Source organism: Talpa europaea (assembly GCF_964194135.1).
Source record: "Talpa europaea genome assembly, chromosome: 11".
NCBI lineage: Eukaryota > Metazoa > Chordata > Mammalia > Eulipotyphla > Talpidae > Talpa > Talpa europaea.
Window position 1 is genome coordinate 47,706,062 of NC_140078.1, and position 27,958 is coordinate 47,734,019.

Genomic DNA, 27,958 nt, shown 5'->3' on the forward strand with positions numbered 1-27,958 from the left:
ATGAGTGGAAGACCAAAGTCTAGAAGGCGGGCCAGGTATTTTAGAGGTCGTGCTGAAGAAGGAAGTAGTAGTGCCAGCATGAATGTCATACACCCAGAGCCCAGGAACCCTGACTTCAGGGGGTATGTAACTTTGCAGAATGACTTGGTGAGATCGTACATTGTATATGTCATGTGTGCTGGTTACGTAGAAAATAACCCAATAAAAAAAATCCCTCCATTTTGGAGAAAATCAATTCAAATGCTCCTTTGTAGTTTTCTCTTCTTCACAGGATGCCCATGGCATGATGTCTTTCTATGTCAATAGTATTTAGATTACAGGAGACTGTGGATCAAAATTATGAAAGAGCAGAAAGACCTGCCTCTTGTGTGTCAAAAGACCAAAGCCCCTCATCTGTTCACTTTGTGCTACCTATTGAGAAAGGAAAAACTGGAAAGTAATGAAATAACCATCCCAATGGCAACAGAGAAATCCTCTCACAGAAACACAACTGTCAATAAAAACTAAAGGAGTACCACAAGTTTATCTTACAAGAAACATTTGAAATCACAATCAATGATAGCAAATTTGCTGCAGAGCAGAGGAGAAAACAGAATCTGACAGCAAGTGATTGTATCAGAAAACTTACCCTTTATGGTTAATGTGTTAGTTTTCATTTAATTCAGTCTATCAGAAGGGCTCCTGCAGGGTAAATGGTTTGGTAAATGGTTTTCAGGTTTTTCTGCCATTCCACCACTAGGATTGCCCTCCCTGATAGGCACCTGCAGTTGTTACATTGTTGTGTTGTTTACTTTTGTGGGCCATGGGAGGAGTATTGGGAGAGTCACTAGGAGAACCAGAGGCAGGAGAGAAAAGGAGAGGAAGAAGGCAGAGAAGTCCAGAGTGGAGACTTGTCCCGGGCTTGGAGGCCTCCTGGCCTCTTGGCCCCCCAGGGTGTGGAGCCCTCCGAATACCTCAAGAGGGACTGAGGAGGAGCAGACTGTGTTTGCCTGTGACGTTGGACCTGCCATGGCAGCACAGGTAGTGACCAGAGTCCAGGAGCTGCTGGAAGGGCTAGCGATGCTGCAGCACAGGAGGTGGACAAGGTCCTGGAGCTGCAGGACAAGACCACAAGTGGAGGAGGAGATGGCCTGTGAGGACCAGCCCATGACTCCTGAGGCAGCAGAATCGTCAGGGAATAAAGGACCACAATTCAGAGCTCGCCAGTGCTGATGCAGGAAAAGACTGATGGACTTGGACTTACCTTACGAACCCACCAGAAGGTGGAGGAACTTTGGAAGGGTAACGTTATGTTTTGGGGGCCTGGGGAGAGGATGGTATTTTTTGTACACCCCAGGAGATGGGAATCTGGGGGTGCCCAGTGGGCCTTGATGGCCAAAAGCAGCCTGTGTACTGCCCAGAAGCTAGGCAGAGGAAAAACACCAACTTAGAAAGGCAAAAGCTGGTGCTGAGATTGGGAAACCGTGAATGGCTGTTAAGCAACCTAAGTATGCTAAAGAAGGCCAGTGAGTCTCTTAAAATCACCTGTGGGTGATGCCCTGCTCATTACTGAGCAAGAGTGAGGAACTGAGGACCCCGTCCTTGGGGAACGGGTGGGGAATGTGACTTGTGGTGCAGCCCACAGGCAAAGAGGGGACCCAAGAGAGGCCGCATTTGGAGCTTATATCCACGGATCCCCGACCCATGTGTATGTGCAGTGGGTTGGCCTGAGTGCAGGGGTCTGCGTGCCGCATTGGTGGCTGTGACAGCTAAGCATTGGAGTGACTGCACACAGAAAACCCGGAGGATTGGGCAATTACCCCCAAAGTACAGAATCACCAATCCAAGAGTGAGTGCATCCTGGTGGTAGATGCAGTGTGTGGCTTGTGGCCAAGATCACAGCCAGAGAAGGCTCCTGGCATGTGATGGCAGATTCCTGAGTGGTTCACCCCTCACATGAGCTGTGCCTTCCCCAACAGAAGTGGTGGATCATCTGCTGGTACCAATAATCATCTTTTGCCACTAGGTTGGTGCCCTGCCTGGAATTATTTGTGTCCTGTTTTATTTTCTTTTGTGGGCCATGGCTGTGGTGTATATATTTGTTAAGGAAAAATTGTATATATGTATATACTATGGCAGAAAACCCTGAGGGGGTGGATTGTAGGGTAAATGATTTGGTAAATGATTTTTCAGGCTTTGCTGTCTTCCCACCATTAGGATTGCCCTGCCTGATGGGGCACCTCCAGTTGTTACATTGTTGTAAACTGTCTCATTTACTTCTGTGGGCCATGGGAGAGGTATTGAGAGAGTCACCAAGAGAAGCAGAAGTGGAAGAGAGACGGGAGAGAGAAGCTAGAGAAGCCAAGAGTGAAGACTTGTGGGGGGCTTGGAGGCCTACCGGCCTCCTGGCCCCCTGGCACCCCTGCCTGCCATTTACCTGGTTGCTGCACTACATATAAAAGCTCAGTAAAAGCCTGAGAAAGCTGCCGAGGGCCCAGAACTCTCCTTTACCAGTCTGCTGGATCAGAAAACCTGCACCATGCCTATCCTGCCTGTACAGCTCCCCTGGACTATAATCAATCTGCAGCTAGCACATCCCCACATGACTAAGAATATTTAAAGGAGAGTGGTGGTTTCAACAGTCTTCTTCACTGAAGGATATATTGATAGTTGAGAAAACCTTTATTCTTAGTAGCATATGACGCACTCTCACAACCCTGGATGGCCAATAAGCATGATAGTTTTTTGTATGGAGATAAGTTTCTAATAGATCCCACATTGGGGTAATTGCATGGCTCTTTTTTATTTAATTTTTAAAATATATTGAAGTAACTTTGGACTATAAGATTTAGGTGTGCATCTTCATGTAACAACATCTGTATTTACTTCATTAAGTTCACCACTGAAAGTTCAAATTTATCCTTTACTATAACGGACCCCTTTAACCTGATTTATGTACCCACCTCTTCCCCTACCCTTCTTGTAACCATTAATTTGGTCTTATAGTCTAAAATTTTACATTTGTTTTATTTCGTTTCTTTAGTGACTCTAAGTCTAGTATACTCCCTGTGGTATTTGATCTAACTCTAGAGCTATAGTGTTAAGGCCTAAGTGACAATAAAGCTCAGGAACTCATTGAAAGAGTAAATGTTGTATATTATTTGGGCAACAAAACAAAATTTAAAGAAATTACACAGAACTAAATGTGAGTAAATATGTGAGTAAGTAGCTTCCAGACTAAAGGTCACTTTCTTAGCATTCTTAGGCATAAAACAGAACTGAGAGAAGAGAATTAAACCAAAGTCAAAATTGTTAAAATGAAGCTGGAACCACAGTGCCATTTCCTGGATAGTGATCCAATGCTTCTCCTTGGTTGTCTACAATGAATGAATGATCCGTCTTTATTTGGTTTTTCATATAATTAAAATAAAAATGTTTAGTTTCCTGATGGAGTACTGTGTTTTGAAGTTCCTAGCTTTCTGTCCTAGCTTGCTCACTTGATCAGTCTACCTGATCTAACTTTTTTCTTGTTTGTTTTTTTAAGAGACTTGGGTATGAAAAGACTGTATCTGTAACCACTTTGTAAAACTGTGGCAAAATCTACTGAGTCTTGTGATCCACAACTTCTCTTTTGGGAATACACCTAAAGGACACACATATGGATGGTCATCATAAACCACATAAAAGAATGTTTAAGCAGTATCATAAGATTATACCACATTGTTTAATATAGTCTGTGATGTTCACCAACTTTAGAATGGATGCCCATATGCGTATCACACAGCACACTATTGTAATGGAATGATGAGCTGTAGCCATATTGTATGGACATAAGGAGGACTCAAATACATAGGCTGAGCAAAGGGCCACAAACATGGACCATATATAAGCAGCTATAGGCCAAGCAGGCCTAGAAAGAGGTGACAGAGCTCAAGAGAGGTGACCTTTTCCAGGTGGGAAGTATAGGGTCTGATGGGGGCAAAAGGGACTGTTGAGTGGCTACAGCAACTCTACTCTTCAGGGTGGGTTACATGAATATCTTTACTCTATGAAGGCCCATTGAGTGGTACAATTTTGTTTTATGCCCTGTGTGTATGTTATACTGCAATAAAAAGTGGGAAAAAAGATTACAATTACTTTAAATCACTTTATCAGACAGTTAACTTACAGTTTTTCAGCTTAATACTTAATTTCCACAAAATCAGACTCAGCTTCATTTTAGCTCATTCCATATCCAGAACTCTCATATAAACTTTCTCCTCATTTATAGACATAATAAAACACATACATAAGACATACAAAACAGAGCATGACAGTGATGTTTGTAAAGTGAGGGATAAGTATATATGTATGTATAAATATATATGTATAAATAAATAGGGCCTCCGCTGGTGGTGCAGCAGTTGAGCGCTGGGGTGTGAGGCTGCCCTCAGCCTCTGCAGCGCCTGTTCGATCCCCGGCCGCCAGCAAGGATCCCACATGGCACGACAGACCTCTCCTGCCACGCCCACTGCTCCCCTCAGCAGTGTATTTCGTCAGTCTGCTTGTTCTGTTCCCCGCTCTGGCTCTGGTGAATTCTCTCACCCTCCCGCGCTTCTGACTGTACCCAGTGCTTGTATAAATAAATAAATAAATGTTAAAAGAAAAATAAATAAATATATGCCAGCTTAGAAACTATTTTCTGTCAATTTAAGAGAAATAGATGGGGAATTAAATTAATTCACAGACTCAATTTAGAATAACCAAGCTTGTTTACTTGTTTTAAATCAAAGGTTAATGGAGATATATTGATAAAATTTTGTGTTTCAATTTTTCTTAGGTTAACTCGATCGTGGAAGACTATCCTAAGTGTGGTGTGTACACTGACTTTTCTTCTTATAGGCAAGTGACTAAGTCTTGATCCTTATACAGCCAACTTACATGGCATGCCTATTTGTTAACAGACCTCAATGGAATGATTTACATTTGTAAGAAAAAAGCCACAGAAACCACTGGAAGTGATCACGCATTCTTGAAGCATTCTTTTTTTTTTCTTTTATTTATGATTGTAAAATGAATACAAACTACTGGAGATTACAAAGTGCTTTTTTCCTTTTAAAATCTTGGTTTAACAACCCAAATGCCCAAAAATAGATGACTGGATCAAGAAGATATGGTACATATACACAAAGGAATATTATTCAGCAATCAAGAAAGATAAACTCATGCCATTTGCAGCAACATGGATGGAGCTTGAAGGAATTATGCTCAGTGAAATAAGCCAGAAGTAAAAAGAAAAATATTGATGGTTTCACTTATAACAGTAATATAGGGGAACCAAATAAGACATCAGTATAAAAAAATAATAACAGTACAAAACACAACAAAGCAAAAACAGACAATTATAAACCAGAGACATACTGCAGGGAAGGAGGAGGGAGAGGGATCAGAGGTAGGGAGGGAGGAGCACAGGGGACTGTGGTGATGGTGCATGGGTGCCTTGGGGAAGGAAATTCTATGGGGACTCAATCGGAGGGGGTGGGGGGAAGCAAATATTGTCTAAAAAAATTAAAAAATGATAAATTAAAAAAAATAAAAAAAGAACCTTGGTCTAAAATCACAAAAATTGCTTTAAAAATTAAGAATCCTTAGTATTTTTTATTACAAACACATACATTTGACATTTCTAAATCTGGATGATTGAGATTGGGACTCTGACAACTAAAGACTTGCTCATCACAGATTCTCAAAGAAATGACTGTGAATGTGCAGTTTGCATTTTTCTAACTGTGAAGATTATAATGTTCAGGAAAACTGCTCTGTAATATATGGAACACTTGAAGCATAGAGTGCCCATTAAAATCAAGGTTTCAACCTACTAACTGCTGTGATCTTTGGTAAAATGACAGTATTCAGGGTGCTCGTGTATTCTGGACCTCTGCTATCTTGTACCAACCTGAGCTCAGCTCCACTTTCCATTAGCTGCAACTTAGTGCCCCAGGGATCTCAGCAAATCTCTAGAATAGACCCCAAATAATCCAGTTTCTACTGAATATGGCACACTGCCTGACTTTGCCACCTCTGGGCTTTCTTAATTTTTCCTTTGTACAACAGAATACTTTGATATTTGTATACATTGAGAAATGATCAACACAATAAGTCTAGTTACCCTCCATCACCACACAATAAGTCTAGTTACCCTCCATCACCACACAAGTTCTCATCTTGTAATGAGAACTTTTAAAATTAACTCTCTTAGTACAGGGACTGTGGTCATGGGTCACAAGTACTATGGTGGTGGGAGAACCATGGGAAGTACACCCAATACTATCCAAATACTATCCAAATACTATCCAAAAATTAGCAAAGATTTATATAAGAAATTATTTTTTTAAAAAGTCATAATATGGAAACTGTGTACAAAATAAAATGTGATCCCCAATGTCAAAATAAATACACAGTAAGTCTTTTTTTTTTAAAAAAATTAAGATTCTCTTAGCAACTTTCAAATATCCAATGTCACATTATTAACTATAGTCTCTATGATGTGCATTACATCCCCAGGCCTTATTTATCTTATAACTGGAAGATTGTGTCTCTTGAGCACCTTCATTCATTTATTCTACCCCCCACCCCCACCCCAAATGCCTCTGGCCACCACCAATCTGTTCTCTGTATTTATAACTTTGGTTTTTGTTGTTATTTTGCTTTGTTTTGTTTAAATTCAACATATAGGTGAGATGGTTTGGTATCATTTATCATGAAGTACTGGAGATCCTTCCATGTTGTCATGAATGTCAAGATTTTACTGTTTTTAATGACTGAAAAAAAATACTCCATTATGTCTATGTATATATATTTATTGCATATATTTATATGTGTGTACATATATACTTCACATTTTCTTTATCCATTCATCCGTTAAGCCAATTGATACTAAGGTTGCTTTCATATCTTGGCTATCAGAAATAAAGCTGCAATGAACTTGGGGGTGCATATATCTTTTCATGTTAAGTTTTCATTTTCAATAATAGTTCTATTTTTAACTTACTAGGTACCTCCTTACTGTTTCCCACAGTGGTTATACCAATTTACATTTCCACCAGCAGTGCATAAGAGTTCCCTTTTCTGTACAATCTTGTTAGTATTTGTTATTTCCTATCTTTATATATATATATATATTTTAAATATTTATTTATTTATTTATTTATACAAGCACTGGGTACAGTCAGAAGCGCGGGAGGGTGAGAGAATTCACCAGAGCCAGAGCGGGGAACAGAACAAGCTGACTGATGAAATACACTGCTGAGGGGAGCAGCGGGCGAGATAGGAGAGGTCTGTCATGCCATGTGGGACCCTCGAGGGTGGCCAGGGAACAAACTGGTGCTGCAAAGGCTGGGGGCAGCTTCGCAGCCCAGCGCTCAACCCCTGCGCCACCGGGAAGACCCCTATCTTCATAATTGCCATTTTAATAGGTGTGACAACTCAATGTGGTTTTGATTTGCATTTCCCTGACGACAAGTAAATTTGAGCATCTTTTCATGATCCTGTTGGTCATCTGTATTTCTACTTTGGAAAAATATGCATTTGGATAACTGTGCTCAATTTTAAATTGGATTGTTTGGTTTTTTTTTTGTTTTTGTTTTTGTGTTTTTTGCTTTGTTTTTGCTAAGTTTATGAGTTCTTTAGTATTTTTAATATTTTAGTCTATCAATAGGTTTATTTATTCAGTACTGTTTCATTTTGCTGATGGTTACCTTTGCTGCAGAACATTTTTAGTTTGATACAGCAAGTCCCATTTGTTTATTTTCGCTTTTGTTTTCTAATTCAAAGTATCATCAAGGCTGATATCAAGGAGCTCTCCAACTATGCTTTCTTTTAGAAGTCTCATTTTGAGTGAAATTTTGTTAAATCCATTGAGTTAATTTTTGTATATGGTCTAAAATACTGATTGAGTATAATTCTTTCCTATGTGGCTATCTAGTTTTTCCAATACCATTTATTGAAGAGACAGTCTTTTCTCCATTGTATATTCTCAATTCCTTTGTCATAGAATAATTGATCATGTGTGTGTGATTCAATTTCTGAGTTCGCTATTCTGTTTGATTTATCTATGTGTCTATTTGTATGCCAATACATACTGTTTTGATTTTTTGCATTTCTGTACACTAATAACCATCAGAAAGAGAAATTAAGAAAACAATCCTGTGTATAATTTCAACAAAGTGAACAAAATAATTAGGTATAAATTTAACCAAGGTGAAAGACTTGTGTACTGAAAATTCTAAGACATTAATGAAAGAAATTGAGTAAGACACAAATGGAAAGATAGTTTGTGCTCATGGACTGAAAGAATCAATATTTTCAAAATGTCTGTACTACCCCAAATAATCTACAGATTCAGAGCAACTATTATTAAAACTCTGGGCTGTTTACATTTATCTCTGCTGACCTCAAGTCATTACCCGCAGCTGCTCCCTCCACCCCCATCTTGCTGCTTTGATTATATTACAGAGCTTGAATAATCTTGATACTTTCAGTTATTGTAAGCTATGGCTGTTTCAATGAAGAACTAATTTTTTGAACACTGTACAGTCATTTTCCATATTATCACTCATAGATCTGATGTTGTTTTTAACAGTGTATATTTCCCATGCTTAGAGAAATTTCTATTAGTACATGTAAAATATCTTTTAAGTGTTCCAGTTAAATTCATTTGTCAGAATTTGTCTTTTCTTTAACAGGATTGAGAAATCACACGCAGCTTAAAGAAACAGAATTTCCTCAGAATACCAGACATTTTTATGCTCTAATTGCAGACTATGCCTCAAGGCTTTACAATTACCAGGTGATGTTTTGTTAAATAATTTTGTCTGTCACTCACTTAAAAATTTAATATGCTACAAGGTGAGTCCAATGTACTATATGTTGTCTTTGTTTTACATGAGAATATCTAGTAGAAATAATGTAGGAACCAGTATTCTATTAGTTGGGCTTATAGATAAGAGACCCTAAAATCTCCATAGCCTCTAATTCTGCAGGCTTCTGCTATAGAGTGAGTGTTTGTGAGCCTGGTACCCTTTTCATCTTCCAAGTTTCTCCTTTTTGGAATGGGAGTGTCTATTCTATGCCTGTCCCACCACTATATATTAGAAGCGCCAACTTGTTTGCACTCAGTTTCATGATTAGAGGGATTGTTTCAAGACAAATTGTACCTTGAGTTCAGCAACATCTGATTTCATCCAAACGTGATATTTGGATGACACTTTGGATTTAAGACTTTTGAGTTTATGCTCAAATAAGTTAAGGTTGTGGGAATTATTAGGATGGGATGACTATATTTTGCATGCAAGAAAGGCATGAATTTTGGGAAGCCAGGGGAAGAATGTAATATACTGAATGTTTATAACTCCCACACCCAAATTCATAGGTTGAAACCTAATCCTCACTGTGATGAAATTTGGAGGTGGGGCTTTTGGGAGGAGATTGAGTCATATGGTGAGTCCCTCATAATTGGAATTAGTATCCTTAGAAAAGGTGCATCAGAAAGCAGTTTCACCTCTTCTGACATGTAAGTACATCAGTGTGAAGATCTTATGAATCAAGAAGCAGGTCCTTACCAGATACTGAATCTATTCAGGATCTTGATCTTGGGCTCCCAGCCTCCAAAACTGTGAGAAATTTCTGTTGTCTATATAAACTATTCAATCTGTAGTATTTTGTTATATGACCACAAATGGACGAAGTCTCCCAGCACATGGAAAAATGGCAAATAGAACTCTATTGTTGACCACTGCCTAATGATCTGGATGGGATGAATTCATCTTTGTCCTGAAGCTAGTTAGATCTAAATGGACTTAGTCTGGGGCTGACACTCTCTCTGGTCCACCCCACTGCTTTCTCCAGTACTCTAGCCTGAGTCTTATATACCTTAGGCTCTGGTATCCAAAGAGGAATGATAGGAATCATAGTCAGGATAACTACAGTTTCATGGGAAGAAGGGACAGCCCAGAAGACTTTACTCAGTCAGTGACGTTGGGCCTGACTCATGCAATTTTCTCAGGCTTCTGAAGTCCTCTGCTTCCCAGCTCATCTAGTAACTACTGAATTCCATGGGTCCTCCAATTATTGCCCATTTTTAATCAACCCTCATGTGATGGCTGATTCTATGGATCAACTTGGCTAGCCTATGGTGCCCAGTTATTTGGTGAAACACTGGTCCAGATGTTGCTTTGAAGGTATTTTTTATATGTAACTAAATCAGTAGACATTGAGTAAAGCAGATCACCCCCCATAATGTGATGGCCCTCATCCAATCAGTCCAAGGTCTTAAGAGAAAAAGACTGATGTCTCTGAGGAGAAAGAAATTCTGCCTCAAGTGTCCTTCAGACTTGAGTTGCAACATTAACTACTTGGGTCTCTAGACTGCCAGCCTGCTCTGCAGATTTTAGACTTGCCAATCTTAAAATCACATGAGTCATTTCCTCAAAATAAATCTATGATATATATGCATACACATCCTATTAGCTCTGTGTCTCAGGGCAACCTTGGATAATATACATTAGTTGAATCTTAGTGGTTTGATAATGCTTTTCAAAAAGGAAGATAGATTTACCTTTCCCATCTCTCACCATGGAAAAGAAGTAATAACTGCCCCAGAAGTGATCCCAAGCACATTAAATATATATTTCATGTAATCCTCAAAATGATCCTTTAATAGGAGCTTTACTAAATCCACTTACAGGTTAAGAAGCTGGATCAGAATGAATAAGGGAATGAATATGTGTCCCTGAGGCTGTAATTCTGGAGGTAAAATTCAAACCCACACTTTGCTGATTGTACCTTCCTGTCTGAATGATTTGCTGCTGTACGCTAAGGATACAGTTTTAATTGCCCTATACTGTACAACCTAAGTGACTATGATCACTGTCAGAAAGAATTTAAGACTAATGATTACAAATGACTTGCTCCATTTAATTGGTTTGAATCTAAAACCATATTGAAGCAACAAGCTTTTTTATTTTAAATCCAGATAACATTTCCATGATCACTGTGGTAAAGGTGACCTCCCAAAAGCTATGTCCACAGACTGTGATGTGTATTTAGTAAAAACAGGGATCTAGAGATGAAATCATCGAATTTCATGGATGGGCCCTTAATCCAATGACAAGAGTCCTTATGAGAGACCCAGATGAATATGAAGGCCAAGATGGGAGTGATGTGATCACAAAAAAAAGGAATGCCACAAACTACCAGGAGCTGGAAGAAACACGAAATAATCTCAGTCTCATGACACCTTCGTTTCAGGCTTCTGACCTCAGTACTTTGGGGTATATATTTCCATTGCTTTATATTACTGGGTTTGCAGCTGTTCATAAAAAAGCCTGGAACTCACATGGCAGGTTGGAGTTTGGAGCAGAGAGGAGCATCCCCTATGTTGACCTCCTCACTGATCTCTCCAGGATCACACTGCATGAATCCCTAACAGCAGCTGGCGAAGAAAGGGGATGACTACAAGGACAGTCCAAGGGCCCGGCAATGTCCAAATGTGTTCCCCCACCCCTCTTTTCCCCTTCTTCTCCCTTCCCCTCTCTTTACATCTTTTCCTTTCCTCCTCCTTCCTCCCCACCCACTTTCCCCTCCCCCTTTGACACCCTCTATTTCTTTCCCCTTCCTCTTCACATGCTGCCTGCTGGCTTCCACCTCCACTTTGGTTTGCCAATTCCATGCATTCTTCCCCTTTTGCCTCCTTTTTCTGTGTCCTCAGAAGGTATTTAGCACTTCCACAGTCTTGACAAATAGGGAATTGTATATCCATCTTTAAGCTCCAATACAATGCCACTCGTCAACACCAATCACCCATTGAGACTGAAAAAGCTGTAGGTATCTTAGAGGACTCTCAAGTGTCCCACCCATCATCCTTGTGCATCAAGGTAGCATTATTATTTCTTTTCCTTTTATGAGTAAGAAAAATAACTGTACTTGAATAGGTCGGAGTCAGAATGATTAGTTTTCTGCTTTGTTTCTTTGCAGATAAAACTTCGAACACCCAAAGTACAACTGGAACTTTTAAAGTGAGTGAGATTTTTTGATACATACACCATTGTGGTGTGATTCCAAATATGGAAATGTTTTATGATTCTATAAATCTAAAATCATTTCTACTTCTATGAGTCATCCTAAAAAAATCCCACAGACTAGGCAGTCTATATTTCAATGTTATTTAAATAAATAATGAAAAAATAAATGAGAAAAATAGGCCACTCTAAGTACATTAGAGTAGATCCATGTAATAGAGAACTATAAAGCCACTAACACAATTCTAAAGCATTTCAAATGATTTCGGAAGTGCAGTGGGATATAACATTTTGAATGCCGGGAGTCCAACAAGAGTGAAGATGGCTGGCTCACCTATTCCACATACTCACGACAAAATTGCAACAAAAGAAAATAATCCCTAAATATAAGCAAATGATTTGCCACTTAGGAGAAGTGGCACAGTGGTAAGGGGTAAGGAAAACTGTAATTGAACTCTGTTTAGAGCAATTCAGCACAGACAGCCCAAGAGGGGGAGGGGCAGCTAGTGTATGGACCCCTCAGCTGTTGTAAATTCAAGGCAACATACACCTGTAACCGGGGCCACAGTGGTTACATGCACTGTTGTGAGCTTGAACCCTTGATGTTCCCTGGAAATGATCTCTGACTATCCTACTGCCCTGGTCCCTTCCTATTACCCCTTGCTGGCACCAGTGTGTCAGCCATTTGACTAGATGCAAAGGCTAGGTTTATGAAATAGACACCTGAAGATCCTAGATTAAAAAAAACCCTAGGATTATATGCAGTTTCCATGCCAAGACTGGCATTTTCCCACTGTCACCTAAGTAGGTATTGTTGGAAAAATGTGGTTTTCCCCACCCACACCAAAAATTTTTGCCTATGGGCAGCCCCTCCCTTGAGCACCAGCCAAGTTAAATAATCCAATCAGGTAGGTATCAACTAGGGTGAGGACCCTGAAAGAGTATATAAGGCAGCACGGGAAAGGAGCATCCAGCAGTCAATCTCTGAAGAGAGAAGCCAAAGAGCTTTGCGGCAACGGGGTGACTGCACCTGCCTTCAGTCTACCACCTGAAAGGGGCACCAAAGGCCTTGGTCTTGGTGTCTCAAAGAGTTGTTACTATTGGTGTGGCCAGTGACTCACAAAAAGTAGTATCTGTTCATCCAGCACCGCCTTTCAGTGTTGCTGTCTCCATTGCTATTTTGTCCAGCATCTGGTGCTTTTCATCCCAACCTTCAGATTGTTGCTCTGGGTTGCTATGGTGTCATCTCAGTGGCCCTAACTGTCAGTGCCTCCAGCTGTGGTGAGTGGATCCTAGCCCACTGCTTGCTGGTTGCCACAATCTCTAGACCCTTGTTGGCAGGATGGCACCATCTTGGATGAGCAGTCTTATGTGTGGGACTTCTGAACACTGTAGATACTATTTGGGATAAGATAGCCAGCCACCTGTGGCCTTAGAACTCTTTGTTTCCTGTTTGTTAAATAAACCCCATCATTATTTTTCCCTGAGCCTGAGAGGTCTTGCAATTGTGCACACATGTGACCTGTCCTCTATTGGGCACTATCCTTGGAAGGCTATAGCCCTGTTTCACAGCTACATCAAGGACTTTTTAAATCATGCACTAAACTGGAGAAAGGGTACAGAGTCTGCATGAGGACAAGGGTGCACCACTGGATAATTATAGGAGTAAGGGTGCAAAGTGGCTATTACCGGCTGTGGCTGAGACACTCAAATTAGAATCATAAGAATACCTCAAAACAGTTAGAATAGTTCAAATCAGTTTCCCTGTATCCTCATAGAAGAGGATATCATTTGCTACCTGAGGCTGTGCTATGCATAAAGTCTGCCTTAATCCACCCAGGGCCAAAACCAAAAAAATAGCTAACTATTCTCACTAAACAGAACTTAAGCACCTGGATCTGAATAACAGGAGCAAGCCCAACAGGGTGAGGCCTCATACTCTGTAAAAAGAACAATTTCTAGCTTGTGGTCTGTCTCCACTATAGTCCTCATCCAGTGCTGCATCTAGTGTTCAACGACAGCTTAAAGGTTGAGGCTGACACAAGACTGCATGAGATGCTTTGACTAAGAACTTGGCCCCGGGGAGGGGATCACTGTGGATCCTTACCGTATCCCTAGGGTACCCATAGCACTGTAGTGAGCTTGAACCCTTGATGCTCACTAGGAATGATCTCTGACTACCCTACTCTCCTGGTCTCTGCCTATCACCCCTTCCTGGAACCAGTGCATCAGCCATTTGAACAGGTGCAAAGGCTAGATTTATGAACTAGATACCTGAAGATCCTGGGGGAAGAAAAACAAACCTAGGATTATATGCAGTTTCCCAGAAGGAGGTGGTCAAACCAATTAATTAATATTTAAAAAGGAAACTCCTGACAATCCATAAAAATTAAAAATGAAGAGACAGAAGAAAATATGCTGAAGCAAAAAAAAAAAGAAGAAAGAAAGAAAGAAAGAAAGAAAGAAAGAAAGAAAGAAAGAAAGAAAGAAAGAAAGAAAGAAAGAAAGAAAGAAAGAAAGAAAGAAAGAAAAAAGAAAAGAGAAACTAAAAGCCTCAGTCCAGTGGAATTTTGGAATAAGTCTATTGAATTTAAGGTAACACTCATAACCATGCTTGTCAGTTTAAGAAAAATGATGAATGATCAAAACCGGTAACACAGTAAGGTCTGAGAAAATATGAGATTGTTACAACTAGAACTAATGGATCCTAAAAATGCCATAGCCAGGGGCTCCCTGGTGGCGCAGTATGTTGAGCACCACACTGTGGGGCTGTCCGCAGCCTCTGCAGCACGGGTTCGATCCCAGCCGGCTGGCGAGAATCCCACTTGGCATAACAGACCTCTCCTTCTCCCCCACTGCTCCCCTCAGCAGTGCATTTCAGTCAGTCTGCCTATTCTGTTCCCCACCCTGTCTCTGGTGAATCCTCTCACCCCCCACACCTCTGGCCTGTACTCCAGTTCTTTTATGCATGAATAAATATTTAAAAAATAAAAATTAAAAAAATAAACTAGTAATAGGGCCTCCCCTGGTGGCACAGGCCATTGAGCGCAGCGCTGTGAAGCAGCCTGCAGCTTCCTGCAGTGCGGGTTCTATCCCAAAAGCTGGCTGGCGAGAATCCCACATGGCACGGCAGACCTCTTCTGTCTCACCCACTGCTCCTCTGCTCCACTGCTCCCAGCAGTGTAATTCATCAGTCTGCCTGTTCTGTTTCCCACTCTGTCTCTGGTGAATCCTTTCACCCTCCCATGCATCTGGCCTGTACCCCAGTTCTTGTATAAAAATAAATAAATCTTTTTTAAAAAATGCCATAACCAAACTATAAAATACAATAGAGGACCTCAGCAGTAGACAAATGCAAGTCATGGAGAGAATCAGTGAGTTTGAAAACATGGTGGTGGAGAACACACAAGTATAACAAATATTATACGACAGAGAATTTTAAAAATTATAGCTGTTTTATCTCTAATTTGTTATTCATTTTTGTATAGAAGAAAAACAAGCACACTGTGATTTAGCAGTGCTTGTTACAGGGAACATGGCATGGCTCAGGCTCTTTTTCACCTCCTTCCACCAGCCTCTGCGGCTTCCACCTGTGGCTTTGCTTTCCTCTTAGGTTTCGTTGCCCATATGTGATAACACATTCTTGCAAAAAGTACTTGGGAGCATGAGCATAAGCATGGGGCATGCATGCCTGTGATTATGGACACCTGGGCCAAGAAGACGGAGAACATGGGCACATGTACCTGTAAGTGTGGATGCCCAAGCGAAGATCATTATGAGGGAGATTGTTAGGAAAGAGAAGAGAAGCCAGAGAATAACCATGGAGAGAGTGCGGTGGTGAAGGTGGCTGGGAGGTTATGTTGCTGTTTCCCAGCCCCCCAGCCTGCTGGTCTGCCTGTATATGCTCCCCTGCTTGAGCATTAAAGGCTTGTCAAATCTATCAAGGGCTCCAAGATCCTTTATCCCTCTGCCCGAATCAACCATGCTGCACCTGGTTTTTCCCAACACTTATTTTTTCAAAATTTTTACAAATTTTGAATGTGTTATTTTATAAATAGGGGGAAAAACACTAGTAAGTAGTGAAATTAGAGCCTCTCCACTTTCAGCAGTGGGTGACAGGAATTTTGCCATCCACCACAGTAGCCCCATTGGGGTTCAGGCATTCCTGACCTCAGAAGAGACTGACTCTATCAGACTCAGAGACTCTCAGACTCTTGAAAGGAATGTGGTTTCTGGTCTCTGAAGGAAAAAGAAAAAAAGAGCATCCAGCAGCCAACATCCAAAGAAAGAAGTTGAATAGCTTTACAGAGACATGGGGCTACTTCAGCTGCCTCTGGCCCTGCCTCTGACATCACCTGAAAGTGTTAGGGGGAAAGGATGTCCTGAGCAAACTCAATACAGGCTTTGTGGACTCCACCCCCACTCCATCAAGACACAGGGAACTACAAATCCCATGATGACCAAAGGGAAGGTTGTGCGGACCTGAGGGCAGAGTTCAGCAACTGGATTCTCAGTTTGAATATTTAACTGGCCATGTGGCCAGGAGTCGCTCTCTTGGCCACGCAGCATGCTTTGCTTTTTGTCAGCTCGGTGGGTCATTGGGATTCCAGGTCAGCGGAACGGGTAGGATGCATTTACAAACTTATCTCCCGCTCTTTCTCCCTGAGTTATTCATTTCTTCATTTCCCCTTCCCTTGTAAACCTTTTACCAACCTTTTGTGTAAGTCTGCAGTTTAGCATTTATAAGTCCCCTTTAAGCGTGGGTTAGGACCCACAGTCAGGCAACCCGTTTTATATCGGGGTTGCTCTGAAACAAAAGGACCACCAAAGGCCCTGGGCTTGGTGTCTCAAAGAGCTGTTTGTTGTTGGTATGAGTCAACAATCCACAAAGAGCTGTAATGCTGGTGTTTCTCATGCCACTGATTGGTCCTGGCCAGCATTACTGGGCAGTGCTGCTCAGCGCTCTTGGTGGGCGACCAGCACTCTATGTCTGGGTCACCTTTTGAAAGCTGTTGATTGTCCATTACTGCCTCCCCATGTTGCAGTCTCTGTTGTTGCCTGGCCCAGTATCCAGTGCTTTCCATCCTGATCTTCATACTGTTGCCACGGGCTGCTACAGCAGTGTCATCTCAGCAGCTCCACTTGGGAGCATTTCCAGCTGTGCTGAGTTGGATCTTGGTACACTGCTTGTTGGTGTAACATGAACTCCAGGCCCTCATTGGCAGAACAGAGCCATTTTGGATGGGAGCATTTTATTTGGGACTTCTGGGCACTGTGGACACTATCTGGGGTGAAGTAGCCAGCCACTTGTGGCCTTTGAGAACTGTTTCCCCTATGTTTTAAATAAGCCCCATTGTTGTTTGCTGAGCCTCAGTAGACTTGCAATTGTGCACATGGGTGAGAACCCTGTTTTGCAACCTTCCCAGGCTGTGTAGGTTCATCTTTAGTTCTCACAGAAAAAAAGATAATTTTGGAGCCTTCAGTAGATTTTTACAGGCCATTAATGCTGAATCAGGGGTGTAAAGGCAGGACAGGACACAGAGCAGGTTTTCTGATCCCATGCAGACTGGGTAAAGGAGGAGTCAGAGTCCTCAATGGTTTTTTGCAGGTCTTTTATTGGGGTTCACCAGGCATATGGCAGGCAGGGGTGCTGGGGGGCCGGGAGGCTGGCAGGCCTCCCAGCCCCCAGCAAGTCCTCACTCTATCTGGGCTCCCTGGCATTCTCTGCTTCTGCTTCTTTGCTTCTCTCATCGGCTTCTTTCTCAGCTTCTCCTGGTGTCCTGGTGACGCCGCTCTTCAAAGCACAGTCTTAGCTCAGCTGAATCCCATCTACCTATGCCCACACCCTATTTCAGGTGCCCGCCATCAGGCATGCATTCAGGACAAGGATCCATCATCTATCCTGATGGCAGAAGGGCAGAAAAGCCTGACATTTTCTTTACCCTACAAGGGGACAGACCAATTTTCTCTCTCAATATTTCCGACTGTCTCCTCTCCCTGTTCTCCATACTCAGAGTGATACAACTCATAGCCCCTCACCCCTCACACAGGTGTTCCCATTTACATATGTGCATGCCCCATGCTTTCTGAGCCCAGGTGTCCATAATTTTAGGTGTGCGACAGACTGCAGGTGCCATTTATAGATGCTAATGGCAGGAGGGCATAAAAAGCCTGATAATTTCACTTACCCTACAGCCCACAGTGGCCTGTCTTCTATTGGCCACTGTCCTTTGTGGCTATAGCCCTGCTATAACCACCCCCCTACCCCATAGTCCTGTATAGCTGTTTCAGTCGGCGATTACAGCAGGACCAGAGGCAGATGTGGCTGGCCTAGCCTCTGAGAAGCTTTCTTTCTCTGGAGGCCAGGAAAAGTGTTCCCTTCAAGTGTCTGAGAGTCTGAGTCAGTCTCTTTTCTGAGGTCAGGAACTGAGCGAGCCCTTCTGTAGGGTAAGGTAAAAAGTATCAGGCTTTTCTGCCCTCCCGCCATTAGGATAGATGACAGAACCCTGTGGTCCTGAGTGCATGCCTGATGGTGGGCACCTGGAGTAGGGTGTGGGCATAGGTAGATGGGATTCACCTGGGCTAAGACTGGCCTTTTAAGGGCGGTGTCACGGAGACGCCAGCAGGAGCAGAGAAGCCGAGAGAGAAGCAGAGCCATGAGAACAGAGAGAACGTGAGAGAAGATTGAAGAGCCCAGAGTGAAGACTTGCTGGGGCCTAGGAGGCCTGCCAGCCTCCTGGCCCCCAAGCGCCCCTGCCTGCCGTTGTACCTGGTAATCCCAATAAAAGCCTTCAAAAGCCACTGGGGGCTCCAGGACTCCTCTTTTACCCAGTCTGCTGGATCAGAAAACCTGCTCAGTGGCCCATTCCTGCCCTTACACCTTCTTAAGCACAGAGTAAGGCAGTGAGATTCTGAGTTCCAATCTGAGTCCTACACTGCCTTATATGTTCTTTCAGCCCCCTTCCCCAAATACACACACACACACACACACACACACACACACACACGCACACACTCTCTCTCTCTCTCTTACAATTTTAATTGTACCACTTTCAATACTATGGCTCATTGATTGAGCCATAGTGCCCTTCAACTCATAGCTCGCACCTGATTGGTCCATTCAACAATCCGGGCACCAAATCCATGGGCCACTCCACTGCCTGCAGCTGGAGGAGCCAAGCACTGGAGCTGGCCCACTGGGGCCCCATAGTCCTCCCTGTAGCCCTGACCTGGGGCAGTGGCAGTAGGGGAACTACTGCCACTGCTGTCACTGCTGGCCTCTGCCTGCAACCTGAGCCCCAGTGGGGCCACCGGTGGCAGATGGTAAAATGCCCACCACCTGTTACTGCTTGCAGTGCCTGCAAGCGCTGCTCTAGGACTGGGCCCCAGAGCCCTGAGGTGTGTGTGGGAGGTGCATCTGTGGTTTCAAAGTCACCCAGCCTTAAGTCAAGGTGGTAGAGTGCTGAGTAAGAGGGACTATGAGGGTGACTGAGGCCTCCTTTCCTGCTTAAAGTACCCAAATATGAGGACATCTCTGGTAGCTTGCCCTGAAAGTCTTCACTTTTTCTATGCTGTGAAATGCAGTGCTTTTGCTTTTATGCATCTCTGCGCTCCCTCAATCGAGAGTTTGTTTTTCACAACATAAAATACCAACCCCAGCATCAGTGGGTACCAGGAAGTCTGCACTAGCTTCCTCTCATCTTGGGGTCTCCATTCACAGGAAGGAAAGTCAAACTTTGGAAAAGAACTTCCAGGAAATTCTTGTTTTAATTGAACAAATAGATGTTCTGAAGGCATTACTTAGAGATATGCGGAATAGTCTATCCAATTACAGCTGGGAGACAGGTGGAGACCCTACTGAGGATGAGGACCACATGGGGGTCGAGGATGAGGTAAGCCGGGGGGCAGGGGAGGTAGGATTTGCTGGCTGGAGCATATTTGCTATTTCTTTCTGATGCCACATCTCAGGCCGCTTTGAGTGGAGGAACAGGTGTTGACTGAAAAGTGGCTTGCATTTTCTTAAAAATACTCCCTTGACACTGGCTTAATTTTGCTACAGCTTGCCTCTGGGAAGCTACCATTTCATAATTGTGTGTAATAGAAAAGACTTTGCATTGCAATATGGCATAATTCCCAAAAATAAATAAGTGATTCAGCTTTATTTTCCAGTAGAAAACAAAAAAGCAAAAGATTCATAATGGCCATCTCTGAAAGACTATACACAAATACTTAATAGCAAAATATCTGTATTTTCTGTATTTGTGGGCCTAAAGCTGGTGTGTTTAGGGTAATCAGCAGCAGATTTAGGCCACATCATGAGACAACTAGTGAACTTGGTTTTGTTTGTTTTCCCTTGACAAGCACTAGCTTCTTTCTTTTCCTTAATGTCTGCTCTTTGAAAGGCACAGAATTCTGATGTTGACTACCTCCTGCATCAGTTAGAACTTGAGCTGTTAATGTGCCTTTTAGAATCACAAATCTGTAATAATATATTATTAATTCAATGGATGAATAACTTCAAACATAAGCACTCATGTAAACCGCCTTGATTTCCAAATATCTATGGATTCTATGGTCTTGATTATTAAACACAGACACTTAAGAGGGAGAGGACACACATCATTTGACCACCTTCAGGCCAGGGCACTAGGGGGCTTTAGAAGGGGTCTAAGGTCCACTCTTCCTCTGTGATTTTGGGAAAGTGACTGGACACAGTATAGTTTAGTTACCTCAGCAGCTGAAAAGGACAACTTTATAAACTGTGACAGTGTTACTGGAAACCTGTGTCTAGCGCCTAAGTCAGCATGAAACTTGGTAAATGTTCACTGTTACTACTTTGCAAATTTGAAATTTAGATTCAAATTAACAGCGATTGTTCAAAACTCAAGCAGTTGGCAGAGATCAATAGAAAGTTCTTTTCTTTTTTTAAAATTTGTACAGGAAATGTCAAACTTGGTAGATTATGTACTTAAAGTGTTCAGAGAAGACCAAGTCCAGATGGCTGATTATGCCCTTAAGTCAGCAGGTGAGTAAAGAAGTGAAAAGGCCAATATAGAAAGTTAACGCATTAAAAGTATCTTTACTCTCTATTTTTTAAGTAGGAAAACATGATTATCCATCAACTTGAGAAGGAAGAGAAATTAACAAATCTAGACAATAGTGACGAAGTATTTTCAGTTGATTGCTTTGTGAGTACAAATGTCAGAGGGCAAAAACAGCCTATCTTCATTAGCATGGACCAAAAATCACCACAAAGAGGGCTGATAAGCACAGTGAAGTTGAGCCTGTAGAAAACTGCTAAGATGTCACAAACGTATTATTTCATAATTATATTACATTCTATCAAAACCATAAAGCAAATGGTTTTCATAAAACAGACAAAAATGAACCATAGAATTCTTTTAGTCACCTTTTTAGTTGGCATTCTGATGTACCAAGATGACTGATAACCTAAAAAGTATTACTAGTGATTCAATGGAAGTGTTTAAAGGCTGTATATAATATTCTTAATAGCCAATTAAAATTCTTAAGGATCTAGGCTTTGAATCTTTGACCTGAATATTCTCTATGATGCCCCCCCTACCTGTAATAGTCTACAAACAGTAAGTGTTCAGTAAACAGTGTGAAGGGAAAGGGAACAGAAAAGATGTGAGAGGAGGAAGTAAATAGAAATTATACAATGTGATGCTAATTTAAATCAATTGAGAAAGCCAGATTTATACTAGGGGTATAAATTTGTATCTTGCATGATATAGAAAGCATTTGGATCAGAATGATTTTATGATTTTGTGGGGGGGGGGGCATGTGTGCTGAGAGAGAGAATGAGAACAGACTTGCCTGAATCTGAATTCCCTGAATAGGAAGCATACAGTTGACATAAAACAGACAAAAGTGGGATAGAATTCTTTTATTTACCCTTTTTAGTTGGCTTTCTGATGTCTCCTCTCTTCTTGAAAAACCCATAGTTTTTCAAATGTAGGTACCCAGGTAGCCAATATTGAATAAGGAAAAGCAGAAAATGTTACGGTTCTTCAGTAAATTTCAGTATTATCAGTTTCAGAAATTTTGTGAAACTAGACAGAGCAAAAAAAATTCTTGCAAAATGACAAAAGTGTAGTGGTAATGAAAACTACTCCTACCTGGGAGTCACGCTTTTCCCACCACTTCCTGAGTATAGGCAGATTATCATATTCATAATTTGCCCAGTAATACTTTTCCAACAATCTTATTAAAATCTAACTGATATGTTTTGAGTTAAGTAATTTTTAAAAATTATTTTATAATTTTAGGAGCCTCCATAATTGAAGCTGAAACCTCAGAAAGTTACAAAAATAATAAAGCAAAACTTTTCTGGCATGGGATTGGGTTCTTAAATTATGAAATGCCTCCAGATATTATTCTTCAGGTAATAGCTACATTAAGAATAACTGATTTATATTTTGAATTTTGTTCCTATCTGTCATGAAAATACAAATGTCTAAAATGGTGGCAATACAAAAGTCTATAAATTTGTCACAGAACCTGAAACTGACTCCTTGCATTTTTATAATTATGAAGCTAAATTAACTATTTCACGTTTTATGGTCAATGACCTGTGACGACTATTACCGCCTATAATTTCTGCAGTAGAACATACACATTCCATTTATTTTCTTTAAGTAGATTCTGTGGCCTTCCTTTTCTACTGAAAACTGCAGTTACTCAATACAAATTAGTTCAAGGTATATACCCTCTAACTGCCAGTACTGTGCTATGTGCTATTTATACCAATGCATTCATATAAAGTCCAAATCCAACGGGAGAAATTTCCAAATAAGACTTCCACTAACACCTTAGTTTTCATCCAAAAGGTAGTAGGCATCAACAGGTAGAGTTCTACTTCACTATAATGTACATATTTGAAGATAAATTCAAATTTAGATTTACCTTCAGAGGCAAACCATGAATCTTATTTCTGTCTATAGTCTAGATCACAACGCAAACATCACAATCACTACCACCACCATTATCATCGCCATCAATACCACCATCATCACCTTAATTATTACCACCACAAACACCAACACCATCACCACTCTAACAACTATCACCATTTATCACCATATATAACCTCTATCACCAACTACTGCCACCACCACCATCATTAATACATTCATCACTATCACAACACCATCCTCATTACCACCACCATTATTATCTTTTCTACTACTACCTCCACCAACTCCACCACTATCCTTACTACCACTATCATCCCTATCTTCTTCACCACTAGTACTACTACTAATAAGTAGTTGCCTTTTGTTTATGGTCAAATTAGATCTGTGAAGAAAGCATTCTCATGATAAAGGATTCTGATTAACATAAGCATAAATTTCTCTGGCAGGAAAACCAAGTATAGGGGTATTTTGGATGTTTTCTTGTTTGATATGTATCACATAAGTTTCCTTCCTATAATAGGCATAAGTGAGATTTGTATTCAGTAGTTATTAGCTGACCAGTAAGGTAGGAATGGATTTCTCTAACCAGATAAGAGAGTAACTTAGTATTTTCTTTCCAGCCAGATGTCCACCCTGGAAAGTGCTGGGCCTTTCCAGGTTCCCAGGGTCATGTCCTAATAAAGCTTGCCAGGATGATCATACCAACTGCTGTCACCATGGAGCACATCTCAGAGAAGGTGTCTCCCTCAGGAAACATCTCTAGTGCACCCAAGGAATTTTCTGTCTATGTGAGAAGCTGTCTAAATATGTTCACCGTGGGTTGTGATAGAGGGTGGTTGGCTAGGACTTAGGAATTTCTCTTCTGAAATATGCAGCTAACTGGTTGTATCACTGTGAGAAAATCAGTATTTCCTCAATCTCTGTTTTGTCATCTACAGAGTGAGGGGGTTAAAAGAGATGATTTTAATTTTATTTTTTACTTTAACAAGATATTTATGTACAATTAAAAATCAAGCATTGGGCCTCCCTGGTGACTCAGGTGTTAAAGACACAGCACTATCAAGATATCGCCAACCACTGCAACATGAGGAGCTAATCCATGTGGTGCAGTAGACCTCTCCTGTATCACCTGCTGCTCCCCTCAGCAGTGTATTTAAGTTAATCTTCCTGTGCTGCTCCCCACTCCATCTCTGGTGAATCCTTTCACACCCCACACATCTGGTCTACAACCCAGTTCTTGTATACATAAATAAATAAATCTTTTTTAAAAACAATCAAGCATTTACATATATTTACATATATTTCCTTCTTCTCTGATTTTTACCCCCCAGAAGCTTCTGCTTGTTACAGTTTTAGCTACTTATTTGGGTACTTGCCCTCATGTGCTTTTGCTGTTATTTCTTAATTATTCAGTTTTGGTTATCATCTATTGACATCCTCTGATAGAAAATGAAGATAGCTTTCTTCCACAGCTCTTCCATTCTCCTGATATTGAGATATAACTCACATATCAGCAACTCACCCATTTTAAGGTTATATTTCAGTGATTTTATTCATATAGTTGTGTATCTGTCTCCACAGTGATTTAGAATATTTTATACTTCCCAAAGAAACTCTGCACCTCTTAACTGTCACCTCCCAACTCCCATCCTATTCCCTTAGGCCCACAGCAATCCTAATCTGCTTCATCTCTATAGATTTTTTGGCCTATTCTGGACATTTCATAAATGGAACCATATGTGGTCTTTTGGGAATGGTTTCTTTCACTGAGTATAATGTTTTCAAGGTTCATCTATGTTCTGTCAGTATTTCCTTTACCTAAATTGTTAGATAATATTCCACTATACGGGTATACCACATTTTCTTTATCCAATCATCACTTGAGAACAATTCAGGTGTTTCCACTTTTTTAGTTTATGAATAACACTGCAATGAACATTTGTGTACAGTTATTGTGTGGACACAGGTTTTAATTTTCTTGGATCTGACCTAGGAGGGAAATTTCTAGATCATGTATGGTAAATATTTGTTTCTATGCTGGAGGCACTGATAGATGGTACAACTTACTTTTAGTTTGTCAAAATTCCAGGTTTTCACTGTGATTGTTTCTCTATTTTTTAAAGATTTATTTAATTATGCATACAAGAACTGGGGTACAAGCCAGAGGTGGGTGGTGAGAGGATTCATCAGAGACAGAGTAAGGAACAGAACAGGCAGACTGACTGAAATACACTGCTGAGAGGAGCAGCAGGTGAGACAGGAGAAGTCTGCTGCGTCATGTGGGTAGCTCCCTGGCTGGCTGGGGATCAAATTTGTGCTGCAGAGGCTGCAGATAGCTTCACTGTGCTGTGCTTATTAACCCCTTGAGCCACCAGGGAGGTCCTTCACTGTGGTTATTGGAATATTGAACCTCATTATAATTGAATGCTGTTTTCTTGGTGTAAAATTTTTGATGTCCTTGAGAATAACCATTTCCTCATTTTTATTTAATTTTATTAGTTTTCAATATTTCTATCACTATGATATATTCCCCACCTCTTCTGCATAAGTATAAATATCTTGCCATGATATTCATTCATGTCAGATCATGTCTACATTTCTTTCTTTTTTAAGATATGACTTTGGAGCATTGTGTCCATCTGCTCCAACCTCATTGTGGCACAGCTGTAACCAGGGGTTTCATTTCCTCCTGAGAGTCAACATATCCCTAATCTATTATTATTATTATTATTTTAATACAAGAGGTGGGGTACAGGCCAGAGGCATGGGAGGGTGAGAGAATTCACCAGAGACAGAGCAAGGAGCAGAACAGGCTGACAACCAAAATACACTGCTGAGGGGAACAGCAGGTGAGACAGAGGAGGTCTGCCACGCCATGTGGGTAGCTCTCTGGCCAGCCGGGAATCAAACCAGTGCTGCAGAGGCCGCAGACAGCTGCACAGTGCTGCGCTCAACCTGTTGCGCCACCAGGGAGGCACTAATCTATTATTTTTTTTTAAATCTTTTCTCTTAATACTCTTTTGTATTTTGTTCCACCTTCTGAGGTATTTTATTGATTTATATTTTAACCTCACATTTGACTTTTTCATTTCTGTCACTGTAATTATTGGGACTTTTTCCCCTAAAAATAGTCCCTTCTCTAGAGTCTAAATTTCTTCTTTCATGGCTGCAATACCTCCTGTTAAACCTCTGAAGATATTAATCAAAGTCTAGATTTGTTTCATGTCTTTCTATCCCTCCTTGCCTTTATTCCCAAGTGTTGTCATTAGGTGCTTTTTCTCACTTGTCTAGTGATGCTTATCTGTCCCATTAATGAGCTAAAAAGTCCAAAGTTGTCAGAAAACTCTTTGCACATGGTGGAACATGAAGATGGGACCATTTCCTCTGGAGATGCCAGAGTACTGTATCCAGCAAGCTTCTCCTAGGATTGTCCTGCAATCTTGTTCCCAGGAGGCCTCAGCCTTGCTGACCACATAGTAGGGGCTGCTGGGAGAATTTGTTTATGGACTGCTATTCAGTGCTTGGACTATACTTTAAGCTCCAATTTTTGTTGACTGCTCCTGTGGTCAGCCATGCTAGAACTGAAGAAAGAAAGTAATTCTTTGCTGGGCCAGGGCAGGGGTGATGACTGGCTTAGGCCTGTGAAACGCCCTTCCCTGCCTTTCTCCACCTTTCCTTCCCCTATTCATCTATCTACATATCTATGTATGTAAGTATGTACATATCTCTCAATCAGTCGATCCCTGTCACCTATCAATATACCTGTCCATGGCTCTGTGATCAGCTTGCCTCTTTTCTCACAACCCATGAGTTAAACACCTTTTGGTTGTATAGGGCAATTCTGGCATCAGGCACAACACTGTACACCTGGTTGATTCAAAAAGATGTCTAGAGAATAGTTGCTACTTGAACAGACAATTGTCTTCATTTATTTTAACCGAGTGTTCATTAACTTAATATCTGTTGCTTTCTTTATAGGGTATCTTGAAACAATGTGAAGGAGAAGAAATTTTCCTAGGTCAGTTTATATATAACAAAAAAGGAATCACGGTTCAAACATTTACAATCCAGGTAATGAAAACACTGGCTAGGATGAGTTCTTGTGAAGGGTTTGTTGGTGTTGCTTAATGCAAATTAGTATGTGAGGATAATTATCAAAAAAGTATGAGTTAAGCAAGGTTTATCTGAACTTCCATTCTTGGCTCCAAGTGCTTATGTGCATTTTAATGTGAAAACAGTCAAATACCGAAGCACTTTCTAAGTCCAATCCATTTGACTGAGAAAGTCTTTATCTTACTTACTCTAGCCTCATGATTCTATTAGGTTAGCTACTATCTCACCTTCCTTGAGTAAAGGGGGGTTTATGAGATGTTGGGAGGCAGAGGGAAAGTCAGAGAAAGAGGTAATAAATATTAAATATTAGATAATAAGAGCAAAACTTTCCAATTCATATCAACTAGTAACATAGAACCCTTCAAAAGTCACTAAAGTACACCCCATGTACAAACAAATGTTTTATGATACTGTTTGGTCAATGGTGAGGAAAACCTAAGTTGAAAATAACCTATGTGTTAGCCATGAATGTACTTGTAGAGTTTCTCATTTGATTGTATGGCCATCCCTCCCCACTCTCCCTCCCTGGCACAGCAAACTATAAAAGCACTGTTGTGCTTGTCAGTGGCAGCAAGAGGCACTTGGGTGTCTAGACCAACATACCATCTTCCTCCCCCCATTTGTCTTTTTAGGAGCTATTTGTATTGTACTTGAAAATATTTGTGTTAGGAAGGAAAGAGTTTTAATCCTCCTTTGTGCTTTGAGAGGGATTTCTTTGCAAAGGCACTAATTTTATCTTTTCTTTATTTTCAGCATGAAGTTTCTGAATCTTTAGTATGTGTGAAACTTAAAATCCTCAGCAACTGGGGACACCCGAAGTATACCTGTTTATATAGATTCAGGGTCCATGGAACCCCAGGAGATCATACCTAG

At 41.0% G+C, this 27,958-nt stretch overlaps 1 protein-coding gene across 1 annotated transcript; it reads left to right on the forward strand.

Moving 5' to 3' along the window:
* Positions 1-27,958, forward strand: SUN3 (Sad1 and UNC84 domain containing 3; the record flags this gene model as incomplete). Its single annotated transcript, XM_084247734.1, has 11 exons — positions 1-122; positions 1,016-1,132; positions 4,799-4,860; positions 8,703-8,806; positions 11,992-12,032; positions 19,756-19,927; positions 20,976-21,060; positions 22,325-22,440; positions 23,593-23,760; positions 26,951-27,043; positions 27,839-27,958. 11 exons carry the CDS (start codon positions 1-3, stop codon positions 27,956-27,958), a joined length of 1,200 nt encoding a protein of 399 aa, XP_084103860.1.